This window comes from Furipterus horrens, unplaced genomic scaffold (genome assembly GCF_987537825.1).
Source record: "Furipterus horrens unplaced genomic scaffold, mFurHor1.1.pri manual_scaffold_3, whole genome shotgun sequence".
Classification (NCBI taxonomy): domain Eukaryota; kingdom Metazoa; phylum Chordata; class Mammalia; order Chiroptera; family Furipteridae; genus Furipterus; species Furipterus horrens.
The window spans coordinates 50,979,926-50,992,983 of NW_028327173.1; the positions used below are offsets into that span (position 1 = coordinate 50,979,926).

Here is a 13,058-nt window from a genome sequence, read left to right on the forward strand (position 1 = left end):
TAATTTCTAAACTAATGAAGAGCCTATATCATCATGATATTAGATATTTAACTAAAGAGTTTTAACCTTTTTTATACCAGAAAGAATTTTATAACTCTCAGCTGCTCTCTCTGACTAGGAGACATGTCTGGCCAACTAAACTAAGTTTAGTAGAAGAAATAGAGATAAGGGTGATATGGAGAAAAAAAAAAGATGCCTGTGTTGAAGACAGGCCACTTCTCAGACCTAGCCAGATGAACTCATTTATTATCCCACTTCATTGGCAAAGAAACCAAGCCAGAAAAAGCATGGGCCAGTAATGCCTACCTAACCTGAAAAATTATATTTTAACTGTTTAATTTTAATTATTTTATTTGTTATATTTTAATATCTAGAAAAATTGTGTGTGGGCATATGCAAGCATATTAATCTGGAAGCGGTAAAGACTAGAAAAAAATGAATGCTTAAAGACAGATATTCTGAATAGTTATTTGTTAATTTTCAAGTGATATGTACTTTAAATGTGTTATCTACATTTGATTTTCAAAGAAACACAAGAAAATTTATTCCTAGCTAACCCAGGAGCCTCAATTCAGTACCATTTTTTTCTTTTTTCACACTTTTTGACAGGCTCATGAAAAAGATATCCACATGGCCAAAGTACAAGAAGAAAACTGAGTTATATCCTTACTTTTCACTATATCCATTAGACCTTAGGAAAGCTTCACCTAGTATCATAATAAATCTTATTTTCAAATAGTTCCAAACAATGCTTTTTAAAAATGCACGTAGTCAGAATACAGATAGAGCTGTTACATAATTGTTTTCTAAAGGGGGACAAGTAGGACTATTCCATATGATCAGATAAAGCCTGGCAAGCAGCTCATGTCTGCCATGTTATAAGAGAATAGTCCAATTGTCCCATTCTATGTTTAGAGGACAAAACCTCACACAGAGTAAAGCTGCACATACGTACTCTCATTGGCTTTATTTACTGTAGTGATCCTTCAAAACATCTGCATAAAACGGATAGGAAACACTAAACATAATATATCACCCATAAGAATTCTTCAGGTAATCAAGAAGTCAGTACCTGTGTGTCCTGTAGGTTAGGGGAGGAGAAAGCCTTTGTGAAAAGTTAATCAGCTTTCAAAAGAAAAATATCCAACTATTATATCCCTCCATGGTGTGTGATTACTTGCTATTCTTTAGGTCGGACTATGAAGGACCTCCCAAATATTAATATTACTATAAATAAAGACGGGAATTATTGTTTGTTAAAAATAATAAGTAAATCAGTGAAAATAAAATATATATGGAGAGTTTAAACTTTAATGCATAAGCAACCTATATAAATAAATTTAGAATTAATGTTATGATTCATTTATACTGTAATTCTAATAGTACAATATATTTTATGTTGTTTTCATTTTCCCCTCAAAGCTATCTGTAGATAATGTCATATAACCATGAATCTTACACTATGCTAGTGTTAACAATATTTTGGATTAGTGCAAGGCATATGCTGCCAGAATCAGTATAACCTTATAAAATTTGTTTTAGGCTATGGTTTAGAATATTGGAAGTTACATACTGTGTTTATATGGTTTTAACATATACTCTAAATGGTAATATCATACTAAAGAAACAAGCAAGTTTTAAATATTGTGGTTTTTATCACTTGATTAATTTTATTGTGATTTTTTTTTATTCAGGTACTATAAATGATCTAAACTTTTCTTTAAAATTCAATAAGTGATCCAAAGATTGTTATTTTAGTTTAATTTCTCACTGCTTCCAAAAATCTGTCAATGTAGAATTTTCTAATGAGTAGAAAGTGTATACTAATATTTTTAATTCAGGGTATATGTTTTTCTGTAATTAAACAAAATTATTTTTATGATAATCATTAGGGACGTTTTCAGAAAATTATGATAAATTTTTATTATATCACTAAAGAATGCCATACCATTTTTGCAATAGACCCCGTCCCAGCAAAGCAACATTTTAGACAATGGACAAGAAGATTTATCTCCTAGTGGCCAATGGAATCCTTATCCTCTTGGGAGGCGGGATGTACCTCCGGACACCGTTACTAAAAAGGTAACCAATTATAAGTTAATGACAAACCATGAACCTGCACATTCATTGTAATATGTAATCCATAACTTGTCTTAACATCATTTCTAACTTTGTGATAAACGTAGGCTAAATACTATCTCACTATTAGAAGACTGGTTAACTGTAAATGCATTGAAAAGGATGAAAACTGAACATTGCCAAATGTTCAGAGCTGGTGATAAATTCATATAAACAACATTCTGCCGCCTCTCTGTAGATAGTAGCTCCTCTTACTAGTGCCTGACACCCATCTTTGAAGTGTAAGTACAGGAAGGTGTATAGCGTATAATTCTGACTCTCTTGGTTTCAGTATTATGGTGTAGCCAATTTGCATAAAAAGAAATTCGACTAAAAAAGAGATTCACATTTCTAAAGTTGTAGCCATTCATTCATCTAGTCATTCATTTACTAAACACTTAGTAAGCCCAGTAGCACGTTTTGAGCAGCTGCTAGATGTTAAGGGACAAAAATTAATAAGATATGATGTCTTACCTCTAGGACCTTTTAGTCTAGAGAGATAGGCTGAGTGATATGTAGGTAATGATAAGACTACATGTTAATTTGTTGTAAAGAAGCATAAAAAATACTCTGAGAGAAGATAATTATGAGATATATGAGGGACAGAGGCTTAGTTTTCCAGAGTATATTTTTTAAACTCCTATAAATCAATAAGAAAAGACATACAATACAATAAATATTTTTTAAAATTGACTCTTTCATCAGGAAAATGCAAAAAAAATGCCATTTTATATTTGCTAGACTTGGAAAAATTAAGTCTGAAAAATTGAAGTTGTTTCCATATATGAGAGCAATTGAAACTCTTTTATACTGCTTGTGTGAATAAAAAGCACAATCACTTTGGTAACACATTATCTTATAAAGCTAAACATACATATTCCCTACATTCTAATGATTTCTTTCATAAGATATTATTCTAGAAAAACTCTACTACAAGTCATTCAAGATACTTGTAACGTTTAGAATAGTTGAATGTTGGAAAAACCCAGTGTCTACCAACATGAAATTGTGTACATAAATTTTGTTATTCACACAAAGGAATATTTTACAGCTATGGAAATTAGTTAACTATAATTATGATAATTTGTATAAATTTTTAAAATGTGATGTGAGTGAAAAACAAGTTTTTGAAGATGATACACATCAAAAATACCATATTTATAAATCTCAAAAATAAGCATAATTAAAATATATTGTTTAGACATAAGTACAGGAGTGAGAAAACTACTTTCATAAGGGAATACGAGTATTATGATCTCTAAAAGGAAAACTGAGGGTAGGATGAAGGAGGAAGCTGGTATTTAGTGGTACTGTTCTATTTCTTGAGTTATGGTTCTTACACTCTAGTTCTTAAGTGTATGAGTGTTCATTTTATAATTGTGTTTCATAACTTACATATACACTACCTAATCACATACTTTCTTTGTAACCTAGGTGATTTACCTTTGATGATCACTTCAGTGCTTTATATATATATATATATAAATTATATAAACAAATTATTTACCCAAAATAATTGTTAGCACCCTGCTTTTCAGGTGTTACACATGTTATTCATCTGAATATTGAGTGATATTCAGTACTACAGATAACTATAATATAGTGTGACTAGTGCTGTGAAGATGGAATACAGTGCTGTGAAGGCACCTGTTTAGTAAAGAAGCGAAAAGAAGTTAAGAAAGAAGAGTCATGTAAAATAAAGATGCAGTGATGAGCATGAGCCAAATCATGGTGAGCTTTACTGTGAAGGAAATGGGAAGAGAAACATTGAACTATTTTAAGCAGGGTAGAGACATGATTAAATTTTTCTTTAAAGAGCACTGATAGCTTTTCAGAGAATGAATTGGAGATGAGAGAGACTAGCAGTAATTGAACCCGTTATGAAACTTCTATCGGAGAGTAGATGGAAGAAATGGGTGGTAAAGAAAAATGCATAGATTCAATATATTCTTAAAAGTTAGACTGGACATAGGGCACAAGAGATAAATGACAGTTCCAAGGCTGATACCCAGGTTTCTAATTGGGGCAAGTGAGTGATGATATGCGCTGAGATAGAAAATATAAAAAGATTAGTAACCGGAAGTGGAGGAGGGAGGGGGCCTTTGTTTTAATATGTTGATTTGTTGTATTATTGGGGCATCTGAGTGGAAATGCTTAGTGGATATTTATATATATTTATCTGAAGTTCAAGAGAGAACTCTTAGCCAGAAATACAAACTTAACAATCATCAAATTGTGCCATGAGTGAGACAGATGGATGACACAGAACTCCACAGAGCACCAACATGTAAGAGGTGCTCTTAGGAAGAACACAGAAGGAATAACTAAAGATTAATTCAGTGGTGTTCTTTTTGTTGGAAGTTATATAAAATTCAAGGGAAACAGCCTTGAATATTAAGGAAATACTTATCTAACATAAGAAGAAGGAAAAATGTAGGGTAAGACTTAGATTTCATTTCCAGATATATAATTTTAAACTTAGAAGTTTTTCCTTCCTTACTCTTCCATTTATACTGTTGGCTTTATCCTAAAATTGGTTTTTTTCAGTACAGAGTAAACAGAGGCAGAAACCTAAGAAACTCAAGAAAGGAGTATCCTTTTGAACAAAAGGAGAGAATTGTGGTGGAATCTGAAAGGGGGTTTTTAAGGTGGCAGACACCTGATCATATTTAAAGGCTGGTGGGAAGAAACCTTTGGTGAAGAGTAGGTTGAAAATATCAGACAAGAAAGGAGGGAACCCTGCTTCTCTGTGAGGGTAGAGGAGAGGATGAAACTGATGGCTGGGAATTAAAGGAGTGCCTATCACAGCCTAGAATAAATTGCCAGATCACAGGAGGGACCATATGCACATGCATAGCTGCAAAGGATGACTGTAATTTTCCCATACAAGGAAAAGCCTTATTCGTTAATACTCTAGATGGAACTAAAAGGTGTTTACACTGTTCATCCCTATATCCATTTTACATGAAATTTACTTTCAGAGTCCACAATACTATGTTTGTTTAATTATATCATCAATACAAATCATGATAATCATTTTTTGCTTCTTTATGTGCTTTAAACCCCATGCAATCCTATATTGATTAAACATTTGTGGGCTAGTTAATTTTCTTAGAGTTTAGAATAATTGTTCAATCTTTCTGAAAACTTGATTAACCTTCTATACTTATTGTCAAATGTGAAATAATACATCTTTAAAATTGTATTATGTCTCTCTTGTGTAAATTCATTTGTATATTTTTTCTACTATCATAATAAGCATTTTCTGACTACCCCATGTTATAGTTCTGAGATTTTAGAACCTATAAATAGATATGTCTACACCAGAGAGCAGAGAGAATAAAGATTGTTTTAAATAGTCAAATTTAGGTTTTTATTATATATTTATTTAATATATCAAGTTAATATTCAGTGAGAATTAGCCCAAGGAAATGAAAATGGTAATTGGATTATCTGCCTGGGCTGCAGTATTTACCAAAATAGGTGTGAAAGTTGTACTATTGTTTATTGGATTTATATTGCATTCTATAATGAATTTTTTTAATCAACATTACTTTTGCAGTTGTCATGAAGTGAGTAATCATTAGGCTAGACAAGATAAGATTAGAAAATTAGAAACTGAACTACAAATGAAATGGAGGATCAAAGGAGAATAAGTGGTGAAGAAGTCTTAGCCAGCACCTCATTTGAGTCTCTTTCTCAAAGTCTATGAAGATTTTTCATCATGATCTCTGTGCCTAGAGATACTACTATGATGCTACTATTGTGATATTACTACTGTGTGCTACTAGTACTGTGATACTACTGTGACCAGAAACTACCATGACACCGCAGAGATTCAGTGGGAAATCCTTTGTAGAGAGGCTTTGATTGAACTTGTGGCTCTCTGTTCTGTCTATCACAGTTCTTTGGTTTAACTAATACTGGTAATACTCATGGTTATGACTAGCAGTACTTCAAGTACTACAGTAGAACAAATGTAGGTACTCTGCAAACTGTGGATCCAGAGATTAAGACATAAAATAATAATTAGTTGAAAAGGTGTTTACCAGAGAGAATTTTCTTCCTGTATCTATCATAGGCCTATGTCACAGAGTGGCTAATCCATGGCAAAATGTTGATCATGTTAAATCCCGACTTTTTTTTTTTTTAAGTTGTAATTGAAGGTGGTAGTTTTTCCAACTTTCTCTTGTGTCAGTCTCCAAAATTTCAAATTCTAATTTCCATTCATTGAGAAAGTCTGGGAATCACTGCTAGAAGAACATGTCACAGCTATGTAAATCTCCCCCTGAATTCCAGGTAGTGTTACATGAGCACTTTAAGAATTGCTTTTATAACCTTGCAATGGCAGAGAACTACAGTGCTTTGTATTTTACAGTCCTAGCACACCACTGCCTTCACTGCTGAAGTCTATCTGTTGGATAATGCCATAGTCACTATGGTAAGAACTATTATGTACCATGTATCAAACATCACTCTCTGCCAGGCACTGTGCTAAGTGCTTTGAGGCATTCTTCTTCTAATCCTCACAACCACCATATTAGGTAAGCAGTACTCTTTTTATCCATGATATAAAAGCAAAGACCAAGTTTAGGTTTCCTCAGTTAGAGACTTCAAGTTTAGGCTAGGTTACTTGCCAGGATCACACAGGTGGCTAAGTATTTTAGATTACTCTTCTATATATAACAGAAAAGTGTATGAAGGTCATAGTATAAAATAAAAATGAAAGCCAGAAATTATATAATTTGGTAGCCTCCTCATAGGAATGACAAAGCTGTTTTTCCCTAATTCTGAAATGACACACTCTTTTAAAAACGTTGAGTCTTAAATAGGTTAAATATCTGTGAAGAGATTTAAAATTGAAGAATGATGCTGTAAGGATATGTTAAATATTGGATCAGAAAACCACTGCAGCAAAAAAAGCTAAAGTGACTGAATAAAACAAGTGAAACAAAATATTTCCCTTCTGGAAAGAGTAAGAGACTTTAAAATCCTAGTGATATTAAATCTGAAAATTCTTTAATATGTAGGGACTGGACATGCAAAGGTCTCTTTCAGCATTGTCTCTTTAGCATGACTCTTATCTCCCCAAATGTTTGTTATTCCAGTTTTAGAGCAGTTAGAATAATAAAGGTGGCTATCCAGGGGTCAGTATCATGAAGGACACAGTTGAGGAGAAAGTATTAAAAATGGAGCTCATTTAGTCTTGGCTCACCAACTTGCCCCTTAGGCTGAATTTGCCCATAATTTTCTCACATCTACAGCGCCAGCTCAGCCATTAAGTGCTTCAGGACTGGCAGTTGCTTGTCCTCTCTGAAGTACGCCCAGGAACTCATTAGGAGAAACTAAAAGAAATTTTTTGTGTTTTCTGGTCATTTTCATGTTTTTATTCTTTCTTTCATAGGCCCCCAATTTGGAATTTTTGCTTTTCTAAAGCATATTAAGAATTAAAAAAAAAATTTAAGTATCTTGAAAGGAATATTCATTTCTTATTTTAATTTTGACATTTGTTGTATTTCTTAGTATAATGCATTTTACTGTTTGGTTTTGTACATATTTTGGAGGATAAGACCAAAAACATCTCTTGAAAATCTTCAGTTGCTTTACTATTGACCATATAACCAAGTCATCATTTCTGTTCTAAAACAGCTGAGTCAAAGCACTTCTGGAATTGATTTTTCACTTGAAAACAAAAGTCAGTCTTTTGTAGAACTTTTCAGGGAGTAAAAATAAACTGATGCCATTTTTAAATGAGAAGTAAATGTTTAAAGGTACTAGGTTTTAAAAATCAGCTTAACCTATACATTTAGTGATTTAAATAAAAGCATTTTATTGTTATGCTATAAAAATTTTATCTGAAATATAATCAAATTTTTGTCATAGAAAAGTAGTTTTCTCCAAACCTCTTGCTGTTAAAAACAAATATTGCTATCACTATTATATGTGGAACTATAATAAAAATAGCTACAGGCCTGGCCGGTGTGGCTCATTTGGTTAGAAGGTCATCTCATACACCAAAAGATTGGGGGTTCAATTCCGGTCAGGGTACATACCTAGGTTGTGGGTTCAATTCCTGGTTGGGAAGCATATCAACAGCAAGCAATTGATGTTTCTCTCTCACATAATGTTTCTCTCTTTCTCTTTCTCTCTCTCCCCTACTCTTTCTCTAAAATTAATAAACATCTTTAATTTTAAAAGATAGCTACATTTTTTGGCTTTTGTAATTTAAGTGAAACTGGGCAATAGTGCTTTAGGAATCCCTTACACCAAAGATAGAGGGGAGAGTGGATGTAGCTCACTTACATAGGAATAGAGGAAAATCTGGAATGGATAAAAAAGAGAGGTGAAATTTTAAATATTGAAAAGTGTCAGGATGGCAGAAAGTTGAGTAAATACTGAGGTTATAATTGAGGAAGTCAAGCCTTAGAAGCAGATATAAAAATCAACTGGGTAAACTTTACATATAAGAGATAAGAGGGAAATAGAAATGTTTCAACGTCTACCAACAACATCAAAGTTAAGAATATCTGTTGTAATTTAAAGTAAAATTGAATTTAAAAAGTGATTCTGAAACTTCAGTGATTTTCAGTGCCATAGCTAAACTCTCCTTTTGTGCAGAAGAAAATATATCAGATAGTTAACTTTTGCCTGAGGCTTTGTATTTTTTTTTCCTCCCAAAGCAAAATACATTATTATCAGAGAGGAACCCCCAGGAGTAATGCCTCGATTTTTCAGTCCATAATCAAATGAGAACAATCTTCTCTATCACTGTGAGTGACATCAAGCAAAACCCTGGCTTCCTCTTTTCTGATTCTCTTCCCTACGCCTCATTTTTCTTCATTGATAGGAGCAAATTTTACTTTGGTAAGAGTAAATTTTTCTTCTGCTAGACTGGGCCATCACTGAAACTCAAAAACAGATTGACATTCTGTATTTTGAGTCATTTTGAACTCAAATGTTTTTCTGAACATTAGGAAAAAGGATCTTTCTGCGTCAGTGGGTAGGTGGAGATTCCTCTTGCTTCCCCCATCCTCTTCAAATCACCCCCACCCACGGTGGCATCACTTAGCATTTTGTATTGAGCAACATAAAGACTGCACTGACATCCGTGGTATTGACATGTTCTCCAAAGGATGCTGAGCTTCAGGAAGAAATAGCAGCCAGATGCATTCACTGTTAGTGAGTTCTGCCCAAAAAACAAGAAATGAGTCAGTGAAAAGGCAGATTGATGAAGTCATACAATTATAGATTTTTATTTTTTACTTAGATGTTTTTTGATTATGCTATTACATCTATCCCAATTTTCCCCCGTGCCACCCTCCAGTGGGTAACCCCCATTGCCTCTGGTAATTACTCCCTAGTTCATGTCCATGGGTCATGCATATAGGTTCTTTGGCTACTACATTTCCTATACTGTTCTTAACATCCCCATGGCTATTCTGAACTTACATCTGTACTTCTTAATTCCTGCACCATTTTCTCCAATTCTCCTCCTTCTACCTCACAACTGATAACCCTCCAGATGATTTCTGTACCTATGATTCTGTTTTTCTTATGCATGTTTGCTTGGTTTATTTTTTAAATCCAATCGTTGATTGTTGTGTTTATTGCTATTTTAATGTTGATAGTTTTGATATTCTCCTTTTTCTTAAATAAGTTCCTTTAACATTTCATATAATAATGGCTCGGTGATGATGAACTTCTTTAGCTTTACCTCATCTGGGCGCACTTTATCTGCCCTTCCATTCTAAATGATAGCTCTGCTGGATAGAGTAATCTTGGTTGTAGGTCCTTGCTTTTCATCACTTTGAATAATTCTAGCCAGTCTCTACTTGCCTGCAAAATTTTTTTTTGAGAAATTATCTGACAGTCTTATGGAAACACCTTTGTAGGTAACTATCTGCTTTTCTCTTGCTGCTTTTAAGATTCTTTATCTTTAATCTTTGGAATTTTAATTATGATGTCTTGGTGTGGGTGTGTACATCTTGTTTGGGACTTTCTGTCCTTTCTGAATTTGCATGTCTATTTCCTTCACCAAATGAGGAAAGTTTTCTTTCATTATTTTTCAAATAAGTTTTTAATTTCTTGCTCATTATCTTCTCTTTCTGACACCTCTATGATTTAAACGTTGGAGCGTTTGAAGTTGTCCCAGTGGCTCCTTAGCCTCTCCTCATTTTCTTGAATTCTTTTTTTCTTCTTACTGTTCTGACTGAATGTTTTTTTTCTTCCTTATGTTCCAAATCATTGATGTGAATCTCAGCTTCATCCATTCCACCATTAATACCCTATAAATTTTTCTTTATTTTACTTAGTGTAACATTCATTTCTGCCTGGGTTTTTATTTATGTTGTCAAAGTATCCAATGAGTTTCTTGAGCATCCTAATAACCTGTGTTTTAAACTCTGCTTCTGACAGATTCCTTATCTCCATTTTGTTTAGTTCTTTTTTGGAGTTTTGTTCTGTTCTTTCATTTGGGTCATATTTCTTTGTCTCCTCATTTTGGCAGCCTCCCTGTGTTTGTTTCTGTGTTTTAAGTAGAGCTGCTTTGACTCCCTGTCTTAGTAGCATGGCCTATTGTAGAAAAACACACCCATAAGTCAGATGGGGCAGAGCCTCAGGTGATCACCAGGGCAGGGCAGCCCATGTGAACCAGGTTGATGGAGTCTCAGATATGTTGTCTTCTTCTCTGTGTCTCTGTGAAGGAGAGGGCTCACAGAAGGTGCTGTGGCCACTGCCTGGCCTCAGGGATTTTGTCCAGGAGGAAGTCATCCTCTGGCACTCGCCCTGATGCCAAACACTTCACTTTCTCCTTGTGCATCTCTGGTGCCCCTGGAGCTACTGCCCCAGTGCCAAAGCCCAGAGGGACTGAGTCTAACTTCTAAGCAGTTTGGGGCCCTTCAAGGGAAGATGCCTGAGAATCCTACAATGTCTTCTACAGCCCCAACCTCCACTGGTTTTTGCAGCCAGAAGTTATGGGGATTTATATTCCTGGCACTGGAACCCTAGGCTGGGGGGTCCAGTGTGGGGCTGGGATCTCTCACTCCCAAGGTATCCCTCCTAATTTTTATCCATCACACACAGATGTGGGGCCACCTATTCTGCATTTCTGCATCTCTGTGTCTCCACCTCTCCTACTCATCTGGATTAATGTGACTTTTTTAATTCCATAGTTGTTGGATGTCCATACAGCTCGATTTTCTGATATTCTTGGTTGCAGGTTCCAGATCCAGTCCCAGCACAATTGATGCTTCACTCTTGCATCAATGTTTCTCTCTCTCCCTTCCTCTCTCTCAGTCTGGATGGATATGGTTTCTTTAATTCTGTAGTTGCCAGATTTCCATTTGGCTTGATTTATGATAGTTCCTAGTGATGGTTGTTCTATATTTTAGTTGTAATTCTGATGTCATTATGCAAGGAGACAAGCTGTTTTTACCTATGACACCATAGGTAAGCAAAACATACTTTAGCATAATCTGTTGCCCCCAGAGAAACATTCTTATACAAATATCTGCAGAATTTTTCTCTTTAAAAAAAGCCACTTTTTTCAAGGGACATAAGTTTTAAAAGGAGAATGGAACAGTGGGAAGGTAGAAAATATGCTCAATTTAAGAAGAACTTCTATCCCCAGCAAGGCTTTGAAAATGACTCTCTAGATCTACATTAATGCAACTCTACGTTCCTTGGAGGTATCCAGAAATAATCTGGAACTGATTATTTGTGTGCATTGATAAGTATCTGCTCCTTAGTTTTCCCATTTACTTGAAAAAAAGAGCTTTAACCAACAGTTTCAATCGCACCAGTTGCCTGGGAGGTGAACAAACCCATCATCGCAAATATCCCTTCAGGTTAGGAGGGTTTAGGAGTAGGAGAGGTAGCAGTAGGAGAGGTAGATAGGTGAAAATTATATCATATGTGACTTTTGTCTTAAGAATCAATTATTAATGACATTATTAGTGATCTACCAAATACCCACTGGAGGCTCTTTGAAATTTCTGGTGCTTATATTTAATGACTATATTATGACACCCACTAATTTCTCCTGCTTAACAAATATATGCCTCTATCTCTACTGGACTAGCCTCAACATGGTCTTTATAAAATAAATAACAGTTATTGTTTTAGAACAGGCTGAAAATGCACTGTTTGTGGTTGTACAAGTTAAAATATGTAGAACAATGCAAAGAACAATTATAGGAATTATAAGCTAAGGGCTCAAATTTAATCTTCAAAATTTCAAGTTGTACTCTTTTTATGTTGCCAGTATCAGAAATGACATTCAGATTAATTAAATATATGCTTTTTAAAACATAATTTATTGATCGGTTATCATGTTACCATTTCCAATAAGTCAATGCAGCCATGCCTTTTGCTATACTAGAGAAATAAGAATGAATGCATCCAATTAAATGCAATGCCTCGGATAATTGCAAACTATTGATGTAAAAGAAAGAAGGCTAAATGTATATTAAGACTTACTTGTTAACCAAAAATTAATTGCCAAAGCAAGGGGACATGGGCTATATGAAGTCAAAACTTTCATGAAAATGGGACCCTTCAGAGTTAGTTCCATGTATTTAGTGACAGTAGCTGAATCAGAAAGAGGGGTTTAAAGAAATGAATGAAATAATTTCCTCTTTTTAATGATCCATTTCAAATGTGTATTTCATTAATCTGAACATCTGGAATGATGCATTTTTAATCCATTGGTTTTAGTATTATTTAATTTACAATATTTTTAAACTTACTCTGTTTTATTATATAATTAAGTTTGTTCTCAAAAATAATACAGAGATTGTGAAAATGTAAGTGGAAAAATATTTTTTAATGTAAAGCTCTTTGTGACAGCTGGATAAAATGTTGTTTAGTTTTGCAGTCACTTTTTTAATTGAATTTTGTACTTAATATAGCATTAATTATTTAGCACAGCACATCCCTTTATC

At 34.1% G+C, this 13,058-nt stretch overlaps 1 protein-coding gene across 1 annotated transcript in view; it reads left to right on the forward strand.

Annotated features, from left to right (window-relative positions):
• The window catches only part of LRRC7 (leucine rich repeat containing 7), a 299,869-nt gene that overhangs the window by 228,456 nt on the left and 58,355 nt on the right, over positions 1-13,058 (forward strand). The window contains exon 20 of the mRNA XM_090269599.1: positions 1,963-2,082. Within this exon, the coding sequence (XP_090125725.1) occupies positions 1,963-2,082 (120 nt within the window). The remainder of the gene's footprint in view (positions 1-1,962; positions 2,083-13,058) is intronic.